The sequence below is a fragment of the Hippoglossus stenolepis genome, chromosome 6 (genome assembly GCF_022539355.2).
Source record: "Hippoglossus stenolepis isolate QCI-W04-F060 chromosome 6, HSTE1.2, whole genome shotgun sequence".
Lineage (NCBI taxonomy): Eukaryota > Metazoa > Chordata > Actinopteri > Pleuronectiformes > Pleuronectidae > Hippoglossus > Hippoglossus stenolepis.
In genome coordinates, this window is record NC_061488.1 from 4,135,360 (window position 1) to 4,155,645 (window position 20,286).

Genomic DNA, 20,286 nt, shown 5'->3' on the forward strand with positions numbered 1-20,286 from the left:
CTCGGCTCTGGAGGGAAGGGGGAGTACGGATTGATCGCTGCACAGCACTCTGCTCAGAGAGGTTTTTATCTCCTCTCACTCCCTCCCTCCCTCCCTCCCTCCCTCCCAGCTCTCTCTCTCTCTCTCTCTCTCTCTCTCTCTCTGGGGAAGAAACTTAATTAGAGGTAAACATCATCAGAGCTGCTGAGCGCCGGAGACGACCACACCTCCTACCTGTGGGTCTGCGGCTGCGGAGAAAGCCGGGGGAGATCGATGCAAACTCGTTTTGTGCAGAATGCACCAATTGTGTTTTGCCAGCATGGTGCGAGGCGAGTGTGACGGTAGAGGTGGAAGGAGGGACTGGTCTCTTTATTTACTTTACTCTTGCATATAGATTGTAAGGTGTTTGTGTGTTTTCACCTCGTAGAGCATTGGACCTCAAGGTGAAAATAAATTCATGTAATGTGTTTATGATTTTAAGCTGCAACCACTGATTATTTCAATGATCAATTTTTCTTATTAGGGCCCGAGCACCGACGGTGGGAGGCCCTATTGTATTTCGAAGGATTTGTTTTTCCCTTTTGGGGCTTTTTCAGGACCTAGACGCTCAAATCGTTACCAAAGTGTGCAGGGAATTCAAAACCCCAAAAAGTAATTGTATTCTGGAGTAATTTGAAATGGGCGTGGAAAAATGGCTCAACAGCGCCATCTAAGGAAAAGCCCCTCAGTTAGCTTTCACTGATCTTCACAAAAATCGTAGCAATTGAATGGTGCAATTTGAAAAAAGCAACAGGAAGCCCGCCATTTTGACTTTAGTGGCCATCTTGGCCATTTTCCACTTTTTTACTTTGACAAACTTGTCGTAGGGCTTTCATCAGATCAACTTCATATTGAGGTGAGTGTCATCTAAACAAGATGGAGATGTAAACTACCTCGAATTTAGATTTGTCATCACACGGTGTGACCGTGGCGAAGGCGTAGAATCTTGATGATTCGCCAAGAAAGAGGGATCTATTATAACTCCTCTGTGCATTGTTCCATCAGCCTCAAACCTCATTCACACATTCACAGTCCCGCCCTGATCAGATCCATGTGTCAATATTGACTCATCATTACAGCGCCACCTGCTGGCGACAGGAAGTGACATGTTTTATACTTTGATGCACTGCTCTTGGCTGCTTTACAATATACAGCTCATAAGAGCTCAGTCAAGTCAAAGGACCATGGTCAGATTTGTGACATTTCCTCAAACCGTGTAAACATTGAGGTGCGGCGAAGGTTCATCCTTCGCCAAAGAACACGATGTTGTCATAACTCCACTGTGCATTGTCCTATCACTACCAAACTTCTGTCACATGATTAGAGTCCAAGACTGAACGGCTCCATGTGTCAATATTTCCTCAGTGTCATAGCGCCACCTACTGATTCACCATGAAACAGGAAGTACTTTGTAAATCCACTCTGCATTATCCAACCGGCTCCGAACTACTGACCTATGATCACAATCCTGACCTGAACAGCTCCATATATTAATATTAGTTCAGGGTCATAGCGCCACCTACTGATCAGTGTGAAAATTAAGTTGTGGTAACATTGTCCAATTGACACAAAATTGCTCACGCTACATCAGAGCCCCTACTTGAACAGATCTATATGTCTGTATGTAATAATAGTGATGGCGCCACCTACTGGCAACATGAAGTAAGTTTTGTTTTACAACTATCATTCGATTTACATAAAATGTTCACAGTGTGATGTGCAATTTATAGCGTTTTTTTTACAGTATTTCAATCAAAATACTTTAGTGTGATTGATTTCCTTGGGTTTGACTCACTGATTAATCGACTAATCGTTTCAGCTCTATGTGACTCATGCTGGACAACAGCCAGAAATCCAGATTTACGAGCGACTGCTCCAGTAACGATTCCAGCTCCACCAGTCTGTCGCTGCACCACAAGGTCTGAACGCTCTGCAGCAGCTTCCCCTGGTCCTGTGACATTTTCTTTTCTTTAGAATTCACACTTTACGAGCTAGCAGCAAATTACAAGAGCGGGATGATAAGCCCTTTAAAAAAATAGATAACACGACCAGGTAGGACTCCTGACACACTTTCACCGAGTTGAGTTCGGGTGAAATCACATAAACCACTGACAAAGTTGAAGGAGCGATGAGAGTTTCCACCAGATTTCACAGGGGGCTTTACCAGGCGGCACAGGAGTGACTAATGAAATCTGAAGCAGCGCTGTTCTAAGATTCAAACACCCAAACATACTCAATAACCAGTAAAGCAACGTGCGATCAGATTGTTGTTCACAGTTTACTCGCTGCTGCGTGGAGAGGACGGTAAATGATTAATGAAGGAATGAATAATGTTTTTTGTTTCCCACGACGTTTATACAACATGTAGGAACACATCTGATTTAAATCCACTCCTCTGATCGGTGCACGAGAAGCAAAAGGTCTCGTGAACGATGCGAGTTCTCCAGCTGAGGGCTGCTCTCTTCCCATGCTGGTAAAGACAGGCCCCAGATGCTCCGGCAGCTTCATGACTGTCACGTCGGAACAGCGAGGCATTTGCAAGTCAAGTACAGTTCTGACTACCATCTGCTCTGCCTGAAATGGATACTGTGGGGTGGTGGTGGTGGTGTGTTTTTTTATTTCTCCTACACTGTCCTCACTTTCTCTCTCTGAAATCCTCTCCTTCATTGAATCCTGTCAGGACGGAAAGCTGCTGCTATCACGCAAGATGTTTTGCGAGGAGGGAGCGCTGGGTAAATGGGACAGCGTGGGATTTAATAAAGACAAAGGTTTTTGTCTGGGTTCCTCTGTGGGTGGAGCAATAGATGGCGAATGATACCTTTTGCATGACTTCTGCCTTTAAATAAATGGATTATAGGTCGTTTTTTATTATTCCATAGGTCATTCTACTGAAGGATTTATAAGGATTAACTAGATTTTGATTATTTCCTCCAGCTAAGCAGAAAGCCACGATATGCAGCCAACACGCCACAGACTCCAAACAACATTATTCATTTCTTTCTTTTATATCTAGCGCATCACAATAAAAGCACAGCTCTGTATATTGCCAACTGCAGAGTATACAATAGTACATCCTTTCCTTTAGGGCATGTGGAGAGGGAGGCAACACATTGTTCAGCATTGATAAAGTGAACTGAGGTCAACAGATAGAGAAAATAATTGGAATCTTGGCCTCATCTGTCTTCTTTTCTCTGGCGCTGGATGGAACCAGGGTGTTTTAAGGCAGTAACACTCCAGCCCCTCTGGCGGAATACATTACCACGATCTACTGTGCTTGCTGCAGCCCACTCAACCATTCAAAGGTCTCTGGCCAGGGTAGAAGCGAGAGGGTGAGAGAGAGAGAGAGAGAGAGAGCGTCAGGGAGGAGTAAGGGAGGGAGAGAGGACGGCCTGGCTGTGGAGATGTGCGTAGGAGAAATGGGAAGAGGGGTCACTGAGCCAAAGGTCACCTGGAGGCTAACATTCGATAGCTAGTCACCGGCTCTGGCTGTACTTTGTTTTATCCTACACTCGGTCTATTTTCCCTTCCTGCCTGTCATTCCAACCAACTGCTAAAACTGGCATTGACTCTAATCTGTCCACACGAGGTCTGTGTGGTATTTAAGCTGGTGCAAATCCAGTATTTTACTTTTAAAAATATATTTGCAATGCTGGGAGTGAGAAATCATCTGCCGTGACTGATTCTCAGCTTCGTGCATTCATTTAACGAGTGCCTGTTCGTCTTTTGAAGTCGATACGAAAACTCCGCAACAGAGACGTCAAAGAGGAAACCGCTCCGTCCCCCAGATGATTGAATGAGCCTCTCATCATGCTGATACGGCTGCGATTACATGCACATGTATGACACTGCAACACGTGTACAGTCTGAACATGTAAGTTAGTTTCGAGTCTACATTATCATTCCATCTCTGATCAAGGTGGATCCCATCTTAGCGTGTTCTCCCCATGTCTGAGAGGGTTTCCTCCAGCTTCCCCCCAATGAATGATAATATAATACAACTTAAAACACTCCAGACTTTGTCCAGAAGTTTGTCGTTCACATATGAAGAACTGGACGTTCTCCGCTCAGACGCCAACAACACAAAAACCTCAGAGGCGTTCAGGTGACGGGTGGAGCAGCACACACCGGCGTCAGCACTTATCCCCAAAAGCTGTTGCATCTTGTTGTCTTACCAAACCGACATCTTCATCCGTGTCTTATTCATCCTGAGATATTCATATCATATTCATAACCTCCTGATGTATTCTCCCTTTGGCTCACTCTGAAAATGATTCTGTGTTTTTACTTGATAGATGACAGGAGAAACTCCGGCGATTGTCTGCAGCAACTGACTTGGACATTTGTGTTACAGCCTCTCAGAATAATGTCAGGAGATAATCAAGAGTGAAGTGCATGTCGGAAAGCATCTTAAATGTAAAGCCATGTGAAACGCTGAGGACTAGTCCAGGGTGAACCCCGCCTCTCACCCCGTGAGTGATTGGCTCCCCCGTGACCCTCAAATCAGAAGCAGTACAAATAATAATAATGGATGGAAGGCCTTGATCAGCAGCATCCTCAGGTGCTCACACAATAAGATTGATTGAAAAGAGAGGAGCGTGACACACCAGTGCACAACACCTCCTATGATGAGCCGCCGAGCTGTAGACGCACCTGATGTGCCGAACCCGACACTCGGTCCAGGTGCCTGAAGTGGGGCAAGCGCAGCAGATGAAATCTCTCTGGGACAGGAAAAATGTTAGGGAGCTTTTAAATAACCCGTTTAGCTTCAAAGATTATGACAAATGTTTCAATTGCGAACCTGGTGACAGATACAGAGCTTTTCACAAAGAAAATTGTCTTATTCTCCCCCTCACTTTCTTTCACCGAATCTGTGCCGGCGACACAAGGGAAGGAAAGAAGAGAAGCAATTTAGTTTGAGACAGGGGATCATTTGAAGGCTGGCTGACAGACAGCAGCTCTTATTGCTATAGGCCGTCCCGCTGTTTGCCTTCCTCCGGTGACAAAAGGGAAAAAGGGGGTAGACCGGGAAGAGGGGATGAAGTACGGGTAATTGTAACCATAGCATTTAACAGAAATTCATTCTCCGTGGCTGTGAGGGCAATCAAGACGGTGACATGAGCTGCTTTTTTTTCACGAGGCGCTAGGTGGGGAGTGACGAGAGACGAGGCCCGGTGGAGACGAACAATTCTGTCTCAAAGCCACGGAAACGGACAAATCAGACACGAGTCAAATCCTATTTCACCGGCGATTTCTCCTTCATCAGGTATTTCATTCTTTTCTCTAAACAGAAAATCTGCAGAGATGTGTACTTTACAGGAGAAACTCAAAAAGGTCTTTCAGGAGAACTGTGTCCTCGCGTATTGGAAACACACAGAGGGCCCAGAGCAAAGTTATATATTTGGCTGAGGAAGATTCACTAAGCAAGTCAGACACTTAAGGACAATTTTAGACTACTTAGGTCAGGGGTGGGAGGATGTTCTCCGGAGGGGGAGGAAGCACGTTGGGACAAATCTGTGTCTCGTTCTAAAACCCAGATATGGCACCGAGGACGTTTTCGTGTAAGCGTGCACCTTTTGAGATTCTAGAAATGAGTTTTATAGTCCAGTGCCTTCCTGTCCTGTGTGTATCTCTGTTTTCTAAATACAACAGAGTAGAACAGGCCTCATGTATCTTTGCAAAAGTGAGTATTTACCATATAACAACATGAAATATAACTATCAAAATATTGATAAATAGTTATTTTACATATCCAGATGTAGTTCTGAGTAGATATAAGTGTTTGAAAATGTATTTATCATCAACTCCAACTCTGAAACTAACAAAATGCTAATGAGTGATAATATAATAGAACATAAAACACACAGCCTGATTCCTCTCACTCTCTATATCCTTTCTTTTCCCCTTCAGTCCATTCATCTGCCTTCCCCCAGACCAGTGAGAGGAAATCCAATCCTCTTAATTAAACATGGACCCCCAGGACATGGGCTCAAATGCAATTTGTAACGATCTCCCCCAGCCAAGACTTTGATTATACAAGGGCCCTTTATGCCGACCAAAGCCTTCTGAATGCAGTAAATCTCCCATCCGAAGCCATTAGACGCCTCCAGCAACACCTTTGACACAACCTGCCCGGACCCCTCCCCAAACTCCACTCTCCTCCAGCCTGCTCCATTCCTGCCAATACACACATCTGTGTAACAACACTGTGAAATCTCTTGTTCAGGCTGCAGAAGAACAAAAGGGCTGAGCAGGTAGGGGGGGGGGGGGCTGGGAGCTGAGATTTAGCCTGAAGAAACTTGGGAGTAAACTCTTAATTAAATACTACACGCAGACCACTCTCACTGCCGGCTGCATTATTCAGACGCTAGCTGCAGCGCTTAAGACGACCGGGTTCAAGCGGAAGTTAGGGAAGCGTAGAGAGCTGGAGGGGCTGTTAGGAGAGACAGCACTTTTTCTTCTCCTCCAACCAAAGCTAAACATCACTTATCTTGCTTGTATAGGAGGATTTAGAGAGTCAAGCAGGACCTAGTTAGCAGACATTACCCAACGTGTGTATGTAGGAGCATTTTTCTGGTGCACGTGCAGCACATATCTCTACGGGGAAGACAGTGGAAAATGCTTCTTACGTTCACAGACTCTCGGCCGGAGTATTTCACTCGGATCCTGGGCTCCTGGACCACGTCCAGATTGGTTCCGGTGACCATGAGAGGGGTGTTGCCGCTGGAGAGAAAGACAAAGACATGATTTGATCATCGTGTTTGTCAAGAGCCGTCGTAACCTTTTAAAAATCCAAGAGAAAAGAACAAAGGCAATATACAAAGAAAGTAATAGAATCACTACGTCCAACTAAACTTTCTAACTCGGATGTTCGAAAAAACACAAACACATCAAACGGACCCTCATCCTCAAATAATAGTTTTTGCAAGCGGAGGATGATTAGACACGTTTTTTTTAAAACCGACTTCACTGGCTACAATCAGACGGTGCGGATTTGTGTTTGAAAGACCAAAAGCGGCTCGAGCACATAAGGATGCAGCGGCGAATCCCAGGCTTCATAACACAGCAGCACAAACAAAGCAGGAGGGAGGCTGCTGGGTGTGCGGCTCTCCCTGCAGCTGTTTGGGCTGATGTTGATGTGTGTTGTGTTTGTTGTTGTGCCTGTCAGTGTGGGTGTGCTGAATATAGATGCATGGGACTGGAAATACTGTAATAACAAGTGCAGGATGGGCATGTGCTATCCGGCTGTGGGTTCATGCAGAGACCTACTCAAGATGGACCTTGAAGTGTCTACAGGCTCATTAAATTATATACTCTACTGTGGAGATAAGACTGAGGCTGCTCTTCCTCCTCAATTACTTTTTAATCAAATCTTTATATATTCAGGGGAAACAAATTGAGAGCAAAGTCAGTGGTGCCCTGGAATTATTTATAGACAGATGACAAGAGGAGTGCAAGAAAAAAGACAAAGAGAGACAGTAACACACAAGTAAATATAATATGCAGTGAATAAAACAGATTTATAAAGAAAAACTGGGTCAATCATCATACAGGAGGTTTGTCTGGTAAACGCTTATTCTACGAGGAGCTAGAAGTTGAATTTCCAGTACTTTAATTAGTTTGAATTAAGGGTGTGGACAACAGCATGTAAATAATAATCTGTATAACATTACTTGTACAATCTGAATTCTACTGTGAAAAGAAACGCACCTAAATTAACCCAAATTCACATTTAAGCTTCTTAGTTTGTTCGTCAACATCGGTATGAAAAGATGATGTTACATCCAAGCACACCCGGTTACTTATAATAACCAATATTGTATTTGTAAACAGTAAAGGTTAGAGGGTATTTGATTTGGAATCTGATGAAAAGTATGATTTAATCATTTCAAATAGACAAAAGAAATGATTTCAAATTAGACAAATCTTTGTAGGTACTGATGTGTTTTGTCTCATATGTTGTGTTGTTACTTATTGTTATGCATTGTGCCCAATATTAGTCTGTATATATTGCTTGGAAGTGTAATTTTATTTTCATGTTAGGTTACCACTTTAAAAACTGTCCAGGGACAACATGTGAAAACGAGCCTGTTGAGCAAACTCATTTTGCTGTTGATTCTTGAGCATTGTCCCTGTCAAATAAACACATAAATGAAAATGGAATAAGTAAATCACTGGTTCATCTGCATAACAGTGAATGTGACAGTTACTTATCGGTAAAACATGGCCATCTACGCACAAACGGAACAGGATGGGACAAAGCACAGAGCCCTGTGGCACTCCATATTTAAACTTCTGAGAAAACAGATGATGACCAATGCAACTGACTGATGCCAGAGATCTGTCATTAAGACAAGTGTGAAACCAGCTACAGGCATTTGTGTTACAACCAATAGATCCAGAGATCCACTGTGTAAAATTAATTCACAGCACTTGTTATTATGATTTAATACACTAAAAAGTTGTGCAACCTAACTATTACCCAGTTCCTTCTGTCTCCCACATACAAAAGCGGATTGTGAAAGAGTCGAAGAAGGACGACTAATTTCCCGTCCTTCTCCGTCCGTCTCCCCTTCACTTCCAACCTCTTCTTCCTCTGTGCAGTCACACGTCTGCCGCAGCGTCCCCTTCACTCCGTCTCTCAAGCCCACGCCATCTGCTGCGGACTCACACCTCTGATAGCACATTGTTCAGGCAAGCCGCTATCTCATTTCCATCCCTCTCCCCAGTTTAATTAGGATTGCAAGACCTTCAACAGATGGATCAACACCGTTGTATGATAGGAGAATGGAAAAGAAATCCAAATCTCAACAGTGACCCTCCTCTCCAGTCTGGGGGCTGCGGCGCGTCTATCAGATCCAGACTAATTGGAAGAGAACTGAACACTAATTGAAATATTGACTCATGCCTGGTTGTTTCCACTGGCCTGGTCAGGCTGTAGCTTCAAGGCTGGCGGTGGTGTTGTTGCAGACGTGGATGAAATAATGCCTCACGTGTACAATCGGGGTTCTGTGTGCGTTAGGACTTTACCTCGCGATGCTCCAGTCTGGTTCCATGCGCTGGACCGTCGGGTCTTCGATGTACTCGAAGGTGAGGCTCTCTCTGATCTGAGCATGGTCCACGCCCACGCTGATCTGCACCGGGCCCACGCCGGACAGCGAAGGGGCTGAGTAGCAAACTATCTCCGACATGGTCCGTCTGCAAGTGAAGGAGAAGGGAAATAACTTCAGAGTAAGAGTGTGGAAGCTATCTTGATTTCTTAAGTAATCATGCACAATGTATTAACTCACTGGGTTTTCTGAACATATACTACAGAGATCTTATTTTGATTACAGAACAGCATCAACAAGGGACGAATTGAATGCATAACAAAGAAGTAATTTGTGGCACAAGCTCAAAATCATTGAGGCAGAAGAAACCCAACCTGCCATTCCCCACTAAAAAGATATCGGAGCTCTAGTAACTGCATGTACGAGCGTTATCCCTGTGTCTATGCTTTCCCCTCCTTCTACACGGCTCCATGTTCTACCTGCCCACCCCCCTTGAATTTGTCCAAATTCATTAGCAGAGGCGAGCTTGTAGTGGAACGGCCCCCCCGTCCTCCTCTCCCTCCCATGCCAGGAGAACAGTGGAGAAACACAAGCCAGTAATTAGCCCCGTATCTCATTAAAGCTGGCTTGACTCCGCAGCCTCGCAGCGCTACAGCGTTACAGCGTGGCAGGGCTTAAGAAAGATGCCTACAGGAGCAGTGGAGAGTAGAAGGAGAGGGGATGGTGGAATGAAACAGAGGGAAACTACAAAAGAGAATAAAAAAAAAACAAGGGGTTATAGAAGAGATGAGCAGATTGATGGAGAGAATGAAAAGCAACGGGAGGGGGAGGAGGAGGGGGTGAAGCACCAGGTTTTCCTGGAAGCTATTATTACAAGGTTTGATGCAGTAGGTCATCAAAAGCTTATTAAGATTTACATAAGTTTCTGACAGAGGGAGCGAGAGAGAGAGCGGCGCTCCCCCCGGGGGACTTCTCACAAACACCGAAGGAAAAAACACAAGAAAGCCACGGAAGATAGAAACTTAATGGGAATAATTCACATCGTCTTGGGAGAAATATTCTCTTGTTTTTTTTCCCCCATATGCTCACAGCATGTAATAAATCTAACTTCCTCTGACGTGTAGCAGTTCAAACTAGTTAAACACAGACACAAAGGCAAAAATCTATTCAGTGCATAAAGATATTAGGCACAAGTGCTAATGTGACAGAAACAGAATCAAGCGGACTATGAAATGTTCCTGGTGGTTTTTGTTTTTACACTTGTTTAGTTGTTTAATGCAGTCGACATCTTTCAAGACAGTGAGCAGATTAGTTCCTCTTCCTATTATCCACATTATACTGTAATGCCCAAACTGTAAAACTGGGGAATTCTAATTTGTCTTTCATTTGCACTTACACTCAACATTTCACTTTTCACCTCGTGTTAATGTGCAAATACAAAAAAAAAAAGAAGCCTTTTCTCCACGAATGTCCGACCATGCGGCTGTTTCAGAGAATTAAACTTGATGGGCTGCTACTAACACGTTTATGTGCAATAAATGACTGCAAGAGGAAAGTCTCACCCGAAGAACTCGCATGTTTGGTTTCCAAACTGCACGTTGACGCTGCTGCCGGCGCCCAGGTTTTCTCCTATTATGGTCACTTTGGTGCCTCCAGACTCTGGACCTCGGCTGGGGGAGAGACCTGTGACGCTGGGAGTCTGCAAAGAAACAGAGGAGGCAGAGATTTCTAATCTATTTCACATTTTGTTTATGTACAAACGGAAGGGATTTTTATTTAAATTTCCCCGGTGTGTGGATCAATAAAGTTTTATCTTATCTTATCTTATCTTAAAGAGGGGTTGAAGTGTGAGAGCAGAGTCATGGGGCAGAAATCACGAGATACAAAAGTCAGAATAAAAGATGGTGTCTCCTGACGGCTTCACGTATTATCACAGATCCCCGGGATATTACAGTTATTCACATTGTGAGGCCGATGGCAGCAGAGTGCAGCGCTGGTGGGTGAAAAGAGGATAAAACCAGGAGCTCTTACAGTCCCTGAGGGAGCGTCCTCCCATGTGTGTGAGTGTGAGGGAAGCATTTTAAAGACAGTCTGAAAATAACCAGTGTTTACTGCCGTCACACAGACGGACAGATGGAGAAGTATCCAAGCAGACAAGCCGTCATACTGACAAACACATGCGGCTCACCCACATGGAATCTGACAAGCACACACATGCACATTCCTACGCGCACAAACATAAAAGAACAATTAAAAAACAGCTAAATGCACACTGTCATTTACACTGCCTCCTTTGCCAAGTGCTCCCGTGTTGCTGGCTCACGGGGAGTTTGTCTTTTTTTGGGGGGGAATTTGAAGAACATTTCTGTAATAGTGTATTTTTTTTTTATTTTTTAGATGGCCTTCAAATACAGGGGGATCGCAAGTGGTGCCAGTTCTGGGCTGTGTGATGTATTCTCAGAGGAATTCCACTGCTGCAACACTGTAGTGAGGAGAAAGTAACAGGGGATTTACAAACAGAGCCGAGAGCATCGCCGTGACAAAACTCAAACCCGCCAGCTCCGAGTGCGACTTCCAGGATGCAGGCTAAAGCAGGTACCAGGAAAACAACAGTATGTAATTACTGGCTGCTGTTAATTGTTAAGGGATCATTAATTGTGAGGGTGTGAGAGAGTGCAAATGGGGAAAGTAGATTATCTGTTAGCCGCGGGCCGGGGCAGACGGCGGATGACGGAGACGGGGGAAACGCGTGCGGACGGGGAGCAGATGATGTTCACCTGCCGTGCGGAGCGCTTGCTTTCCAATTTACCAAGTTGTTTGTTTATCTGACTTTTATTTCTCTCTGGTGACCTCGAAGCGAACATCCAATCCTCTTTGACTGTGTTAACTTCCCCCTGTTTGTCAGAGCTATTGCTGTATTACAGGTTTTTAAAATACCAAAACGCTGTAAGAGCATTACAAAATGAATACTTCGAGGCTATAACAACTAAGACTAACAACCAGGGACCTCCACACACCGGTGATGAGGAGCCTTATTCTGTTAATGGAATATAAACTCATGGATCTCCAGACCATAATCATGTAAGATTCATGGCTCCCAGTTCTGCACATTGTTTCCTGAGAAATGAGCTGATGTGCAACAAAATTCACAGGTTCAGTAAATTTTTGCATAATCCTGCTGACAAACAAACAAACAGACCAACAAACAGACACGGATGAAAACACAACCTCCTTGTTGAAGGTAATAACACGTAAGCACACACAGAGCCGCTTAATTACAATGTTTGTCGTCATGGCAACTCGCACATCATTATTTGCCTTCCGGCGCACAAACAATTACTTCAGTACAGATGAGTTTTAGAACACGGAATATTCTGATTCACTTAAATACGGCTCTTTTGTCGCACTCGTACTGAATACGCTACACTTTGTGGGTGTCATATTAAATTCTATATGTGAGTATTTAGAAGAATGTAGATACATGCGGACGTACCACAAAGGAGAAGAGCTGTGAGGAGCGAGCCCGGAGCTCTGGTCGACACTCTCCAACGCACAGCTGGACCGGACCCGGGCGACTCTCTGGGGGAGCCACGTCCATCTCACACACAATCCTACAAAAGACACAAAACAATTCATTAACGTCCATTTACACAATAAAGTTGAGATCATAGACTGTATACGATAAATGACAGTTCCCCAAAAGCGAAGCCAAATCGTCTTGATAGACCCCTGGTGGCTGGCAGCAGTATAAACCCCCCCACCTTCTCCATGTTAGTGGAAAGTGTCAAGTAAATAAAAAAAAAAAAGATGTTTTCTTTTGTCACTTAGTGTAGTTTTAAATCACATTCATGTTTGTTCAAGTATAAAAACGATGTAAAAATACGGACTTCAAATACTACTGTGTAAACATCATTTTGCAGCATTTGTATCCCACATATTTTGGCTTTATTTCTGCACCAGTAGGAGGTGGAGGTATATAAAAGGTAATGTTTAATCTGGACCAACAAGAATTGAATTAATGCTTGAGTCGTTTATTACTTAAATCAACTAAAACTTGAGTCTTTGTCTTATATGTTTGAATTTTTGACCAAACTTGGTGAAAAGTAATCAAAACACTTTGCTTGATATCGATTTATCTTCCGCTCTGAATGCAATCTGCTCCAGTTGTCTCACTCATTTCATTACGGGACACGTCCAGACAGACATCGACCAGGACCCCCTCAGTCTTTAAATGAAACCAGCGCTCCTCCTCCTCCTCCTCCTCCTCCTCCTCCTCCTCCTCCTCCTCCTCCTCCTCCTCCAACTTCAACACACCCAACCCGGACTGAAGTAAATTTTCCCAGCAACGACCGGGCACCCGACAGAGCTGGTGCCGTGCCAACGCGCCGCACCGAATGTAAATCACACGGCGGGATCAATGGAGCTTTATCATAACGTGTGATCAGGCGTCACCCGGCGCCGCAGGTGACAACATCAAATGGCATAATAAAAAAAGAGGACGTCTATTGATTGGTGGTGCCAGCGAGCAATAAAGCACAAGATGCGATCACAGCGTGGAGAGTGAGGGAGGGGATGTGTGGTGAGGCAGATGGCGGCGGCAGACAGGAGCGGGACAGATTAAGCGGAGCAGATGTATTGTTTCTCCGGCGTTGATCACCTGAATTACAACAAACGACTGTGGAGCTTTGTCGGATGAGCGATGAGGAGGAGAGCGGCTGAAGGAAGATTTACGCACTGACTAGGACAAGGTTTTTAGCTCAGTAGGTGTCAGAAACACACACTCACACACACTCACACACACACACACACACACACACACACACACACACACACACACACACACACACACACACACACACACACACACACACACACACACACCAATGTACCCCCTCCAATTTATTCTCCTCCTTTTAATCTTTTGTTTTGCCTGAAAATTGTTTTAAGCTGTGCATTCAGATATTAAATCTAAATTCAATTTAATCTCTGTGTTGTTTTTTAATATCCCTGTACAGCACCTAAGGGTTTTTTGTCTGTGTTTGTTTGTTTGTCTGTTACTTTGCAGGATTACACAAATACTTCCAGACGGATTACCATGAAACTTGGTGGAAGGATGTGGTATCGGGTCAGGAACGAGCCCATTAGAAGTTTTATAACATTTTCTTTGATTCTTTGATGTAATTCATGGGATCAGGGGACTGATTTCTATATAAAAATTCAGATAGTCAGTTTAAATGTGGTTGCATAAGGGGACTGTTGTGTTTCTCTGGGTTAAGGGAAATATCTTTGTCTTTTCAAAATTCAACCTTATATCATATCTTCACCATAAAGACGCCACTCTTCTCTCCGTAAAAAAAAACCTTTTAAACTTAAAAGTGATGAGGACTCAATCTGGCGACTATAAAAATGCTTCAGAAAAGCATCAGCTCTCAGTGAAACGTCGTCCCGGGCTGCTGAAGAACACAAACGTTTGGACTTTTCTCTTCAAAGCAGGAATGGTTTTCACACACTCCTCTGAAGTAGAAACATAAAAGACGTATAAATATGTACGAGTGCGTTTTATTCCCCCCTCCCCCCTTTTTGCCCAATTCAGTCATAGGATGCCTGGTGAATGAATTAAGACTCAAACAGCTTCAAACATGCATATAATGAACCGCGAGCCAATAAATAACCCCCAAAAGATTCGGAGTGAAAGTCCAGCTCAGACGACTCCGACTGCCTCGAAGTTGGACTAAACAGGTCATAGGTTCCTTTTTTAATTTCGCTCAGTCTATTTTTTTTTTTACATGCCACATAAATGAATCCCCTGGCTTGTCCCCAATTGGATTAAAGTGCTGTCAGATCAGTGCACCGCTGACAAATTGTCCCCTACAGCCAAGTGGCACATAGTGAATTTTAATTACAACTGCCCAGTAAAGAGACTGCACTGTAAGTCATCACCATTACTCATGAGCTATATGCTCTTCAAACACAGCCACAAGTTGGCTGATATTGTAAAAGAATAACAGTTAGTCGCACTCGTGTGTGAGGGAACATGTGTGCGACACGTGTATCGTGACACACAAAGTATGTGAGTTCCAGCGATGGCGCGGTGCTGAGCTGTTCTCTTTCCGAGGGCAGAAGTAGGCCAAGGAAAGAATTAGGGTTAAAGGCTCCTCTGAGAGCCATGACAGTGATAGCCTGTGTGTGTGTATGTGTGTCAGTGGGAATGTGTGTCTCTGAGTGTGAGTCAGTCGGGGGGGAAAGGAGAATATCACACCAACTGAGAGACCAGACAACTGTTCTAAGCATTTGTCTAAAAATGGTGTAATTATTTCACATATAGTCACTGCAAAATGAGTATTTTCAACAAGCTGTATAGCACCTTTATTTTTAATCTTAATCTTAAAGCACTGATGTAATTTTAGTGTAATGCATGTTTATCAGTACGTTTGTGCATCTCTCCTCGCGGGACCTGCATCACCTGAGGAGGTCGACCCACCATAAGGCCGCGGGTTTCTTCCTCTGCACACGTCTGCGCGTCTCGCCGAGGGGCTGATGGGCGAAGTAGTGAAGCACGGGGCCACGTTTCATTAGTTCAGGGTGAGCGGGACAGGCTTTAACGTGATGTATGCACAGCGTGGGACAATTAGGGAGGTAAACAGAAGTAAACACACACAGCTGTTGTGGGCTAGTTGCTGACTACACGAGCTACGGAGTCAGACGTGGGCTCGTGTGCTGCAGGGGGAGAACAGCCATGTCGGGGACAGACCGTTTGGACCTGCTCCAGTCTTCATTACGGCAGAGAGGGGGGGGGGGACAGACGCAGCTATATGGATCAAAGTTTGCTGTAATACCCCATTCATAATATATGAAAACCACAGTTTACGTGCACAGCAACTGATTTGTTTTATGTTTTTATGTTGAGCTTCCCTTTAATTGTATTGTTTACAAAATGGGACAATTAGATTAAAAAAGAACATGCTGTATTGTGAACGATGCACGAGGAACCTTGTGTCTAAAATTAATCTAATCTAATAAACTGAACTAAATATATACATTTTCAAATAACTGCATTAAGTGAATATTGTGTAATTTTCAATCGCAGTTGATTGATTCCCTGTGACTTACTGTTCGGCGATGATGTAACCCTCCTCCTCAGGGGTGCACCTCACCCCCGCCACCTCCACGTTGCCCACCATGTCCGAAAAGGCCAGACCCAGGTTTGTGCCGTGGATGGTCACCCGCGTGCCTCCCTCGGGGGGTCCGGCCACTGGGGTCACCTGCAGGGCGAAAAAACAAATGGTCAGGGAAAAAAGTTGCAGAGTGACATTAAAGGACGTGTCTGCAGCTTCAGTTATAGACCGGTCGTATAGAAATTATAAACGCACACAGGTCTCCCTGGACGCTCAAGGGCAAGTGTGCTCTTTCGGTCCAGGTGGCTGTAAAAGCAATTAAGTGCACTCCCCATGCCTTCATCTGAAGAATGTCAGAACGTGCCGTGAGTCATTGTGCCGGGAGCATGTTCACATCACAACAGTCGCTGATGGCACATGCTTTGTTGCTCTTTCTGTTTCAATGTATCGTCACATTCATACAATCCCATGAAAACCACACTTTTAAATGTTTGTTTTTTTTTGTCTGCAACTCCTCCCTGTTGACTACACAACAGTAAACCTGATGGAAGGAACCCCACAATTAAAACCCGGGTTATTAACATTCTGGATTCGTCTGCACCGAATCTACTGCTGTTGCCATGGATAATAAATCTAGCAAGGGGCCATATTAATGCTAAGTGCAGACCACCTATTCATAAAATACAATATGGCTGCCCAGCATGACCTTGGCACAGGGTGGCACGCTGCCGTCTGTGCTGCAGAGCCCCGCTGAGGCTCCCGACCTGGCCATCGTCCAGCCCTTTCACAGAGGAGAAGAGGAGGAGGAGGAGGAAGAGGGGAGTAGAGAAGGAGAGGAAACAAGTGGAGGGATACAAAGGCCGTGGTGGACGGAGAGATAACGCAGAGGGCTGAAGGGAGGAGATGACAATCACTACGCTGTCACTGGCCGTGCAAGCAGAGGGGATAAAACCAACCTGTGCCAACTTACTGAGCTGCAAAGTGCCCTGTGACGGCGACCCTGCGATAGGTGCCGCACCCCCGGCACCCATCAGAGCATTGCGGCCCCCCATGGGACGGCGGCATTGTAATCTAGATTCATTGGACATTAATTGCTCTGGATGTAAAGTAAGTGTGTCACTGCACCGCCGGAGGGGTCTGCATACATGAATCTTTTAGCACTGCTTGGGCATGCAGGGTATGGGGGGGGTAAAACATAAAGGCTAAATATATCCATGTCAGGCAGTGGCAGCAGCTATTTGAGTAGACTTGGCGATGGTTACATAAGCGATGTAAGGGGCCGGAGAGAGAAGGAGACAGGAGAGGAGGAGGATGAGCTACAACAAGATGATAAAAATAGAAAGGGACTGGGAGAGCAGAGAAGATGGGATGAGTGGCGCTGGGAATGTGGCTGCCACTTGGATCAGCCTGATCAGTCGTGATGGATGACAGGTGAGGCAGCGGCAGCGGCGGTGACGGGACAGCGGCGCGGCATCACAGGCGGGTCTGGCTAAAAGCTCCTCCGTCTTTGACCCCGGAGGATGAAACGGAACCCGTCCCGCACTGGACCGAGCACCGGAAGCCAGTCTAATCCATGAAACCCATTTGACTGAGCTCCCTGCGGGCACATAGAGCCTGGATCCATCAGTGGATCACAGGAAAACCACCACTTCAAAGCCACCGATGTCCCGGAGGCGTGAGAGAAGTGCCGCTCTTTGTCCCCAACTGTATTTCTTACACAAACAAAGGGACTCAATCTATAAAGCAGCCTCCTTGTCCATGACACTGGTTTAACTGTGTCAACCAGATCCTAATGACCTTTACAAACCAGAGGGAAGCTACTGCACTGTAGATAATCTTCAGAGGGGTGGAGCACGTCTTTATATTTCAACTCAACATCCTCCTCTTTGCATCCCGTCTTTTTCCTTCTTTTGCTTTCTGTCTTTCATCACTTTGTCTCCCTCCGGCTAGGTGACACATCCTCCTCCTCCCAGCAGCCCGCTCGCTTGTTTGTCTTACCAGATGTTCAGAGGGAAGAGGAAGCGGAAGCCTCGTCGGACGTGCGCGCACACCCTGCCGCCCCTTGCTCTCCCACCCAGTGCTGCCATGCCATGCTCGCTGTGTAATCCTTTTAGGCGCAGTGCCGCTGCCCGCCTGGCATTGTCACACTGTCAATAGAGGGTAATTCCCAGCAAACAGCCAGTGCAGCTTGCACGAGGCACTCTTGTACTCTCTTTAGCATAATCTATCTCGCTGCAGCTCAGAGGATCAGAGCGTTGGCCATTTACCACCACATTTTCCTGGAGACATTCTGCAGGGTTTTTGCAATAACCATAAAAAATACTAAAGAGGGGGCACGATAAGCTGAGGCAGAAACTTCCAGGAGAGAAAGGGTCTCTTTTCAGAAGATAATCTCCTGGTCTGACCAACAGAAAGGAAACTGTGGAGGCTGCTCCCAGTGAACAGCCTGGGGACGTCTGTCAGTGCGGTGTTGACTTATTCAGCTGAAGTAATGGTGGGGAAAGTTGTGCTGATGCAGCCAAGGCTAAACTCAGTGCATACAGCAGAGAGCAACGCTCTGGCCCATGCTGCCTCCAGGCTGTGCAAGCCTAGCATGTCACTGGAGCCACAGGAGCTGACCGAGCTGAATGACATTCAGACAATTCAGCGTCAATGACGTTTAATCATCCCGTCTCCTAAAATACAATATCAGCATTTTTCACTCTTCATCCTTAATTTACACATTTATTACAAGAGTATTTTGACCCCTCGACACTCTGGGGAGAACAGTTGATGTGTTTCCCTTCTCGCCATCGTCGGATATTGTGCTTTTCAAACGAATAATAGCCCTTGATACAATTTAGGAGCTTGCAGCTAATCTCTTTGTCTTTGGACTGTGCTCAGACTAATTTGAGTGTGTCACATTTAATTGTGAGCAGCATTTAATGGGCTTGATTAAAGCGCCGCTGATCACTTGTTCCTGAACAAACTACATCCTAAATACTTTATGGGGTCTTAAATGCCGTGTAGTTGGCCAAGAGATATGGGTGGTGATGAAAAGGGAGTTTTTAGTGCGTAAAAAAAGGAGCGAAAACAAGAGATGTGGGTTAGAGGTGATTTACGCACTGGTGCTGTGTTTTTCAACAGGCCACTTTTAAGTATTGCAAAGGTATATATATGAACGTGTGGGGTTTAGCAGCATCACACTGCATGTTGCCTGACGCAAGATGCATTTTGCAGTGCAACATTTTGCTCTTTCTTCTCCTGGCTGGTTCAATGAAGGGTAGCACACAGTGTACAGCAGATCTCTCCGGGTTTCGGCGGTGAGGAGAGTTTAGTTGTACCATAATACTGACTGACAGGTCCACCGTCCCCGTGGTGTTGAAAATATCAACAATAAGCTTGCGTACGGTGCGTGAGGCAAAGAGAGGAATCCTGCTGCAGCTAGATCTGCTGGATCCGCCCGACTGTCACTGGGAGGCAGAGAAGCCTCTTTTCTGTACAGTTAACTCGTTCGCCAGCCTCGGCCAAAGCCTATCGAGGAGATGCCTTTCATATGCTCATCCAACTCCCAGCTTCATTTGATGTCGTTCCCCGTGCTGTTAGCAGGGGCTTACATCTCTTCAATATTAATGGCCGATGGTGGGAGGCACCATGGCACTTAATAGAAACATTAATTATTCAAAAGGCCCGTCTTTTGGTAGGCACATCTACTAATGTGCTAGTATGTATACAAATCAACTCATGATGGGGGCTTTGGTGCATACAATCAAAACCCAAATTTATTAATAAATTCAGCCCACCAGGGGGAAGTCTGCTTCTTAAAGAAAATGTAATCACAGGGAGACGAAGGGGGCGGGGGGTGGGCTCGGCACAAACCAACGCTGACTTAACCGCCAATGAAGAGGAGGAGCATCGGCGAGTCTGTGAGTGAAGTCAGTGCTCATGTGAAGCGTCTGAATTAATGCAGAGTTGCCACCTAAACAGACCTGAGATCAGACAGTGGCTCCATCACCCGTCCCCCCCACCACCACTTTCATTCCTCCCTCCGTCTCATGGTTCAGTTCCTTCGCTCCGTCCTTTGTTCTCAGCCTTACCTCACTTTACCTCCCTCAAACCCTCCCTGC

The 20,286-nt window shown here is 45.4% G+C and overlaps 1 protein-coding gene across 1 annotated transcript in view; it reads right to left on the reverse strand.

Annotated features, from left to right (window-relative positions):
• plxna2 (plexin A2) overlaps positions 1 to 20,286 on the reverse strand; it is a 165,323-nt gene that overhangs the window by 33,232 nt on the left and 111,805 nt on the right. The window contains exons 13-17 of the mRNA XM_035158656.2: positions 16,176 to 16,327; positions 12,559 to 12,676; positions 10,628 to 10,764; positions 9,046 to 9,213; positions 6,645 to 6,738 (exon numbers count right to left, since the gene is read on the reverse strand). Coding sequence (XP_035014547.1) covers positions 6,645 to 6,738; positions 9,046 to 9,213; positions 10,628 to 10,764; positions 12,559 to 12,676; positions 16,176 to 16,327 — 669 coding nt within the window. The remainder of the gene's footprint in view (positions 1 to 6,644; positions 6,739 to 9,045; positions 9,214 to 10,627; positions 10,765 to 12,558; positions 12,677 to 16,175; positions 16,328 to 20,286) is intronic.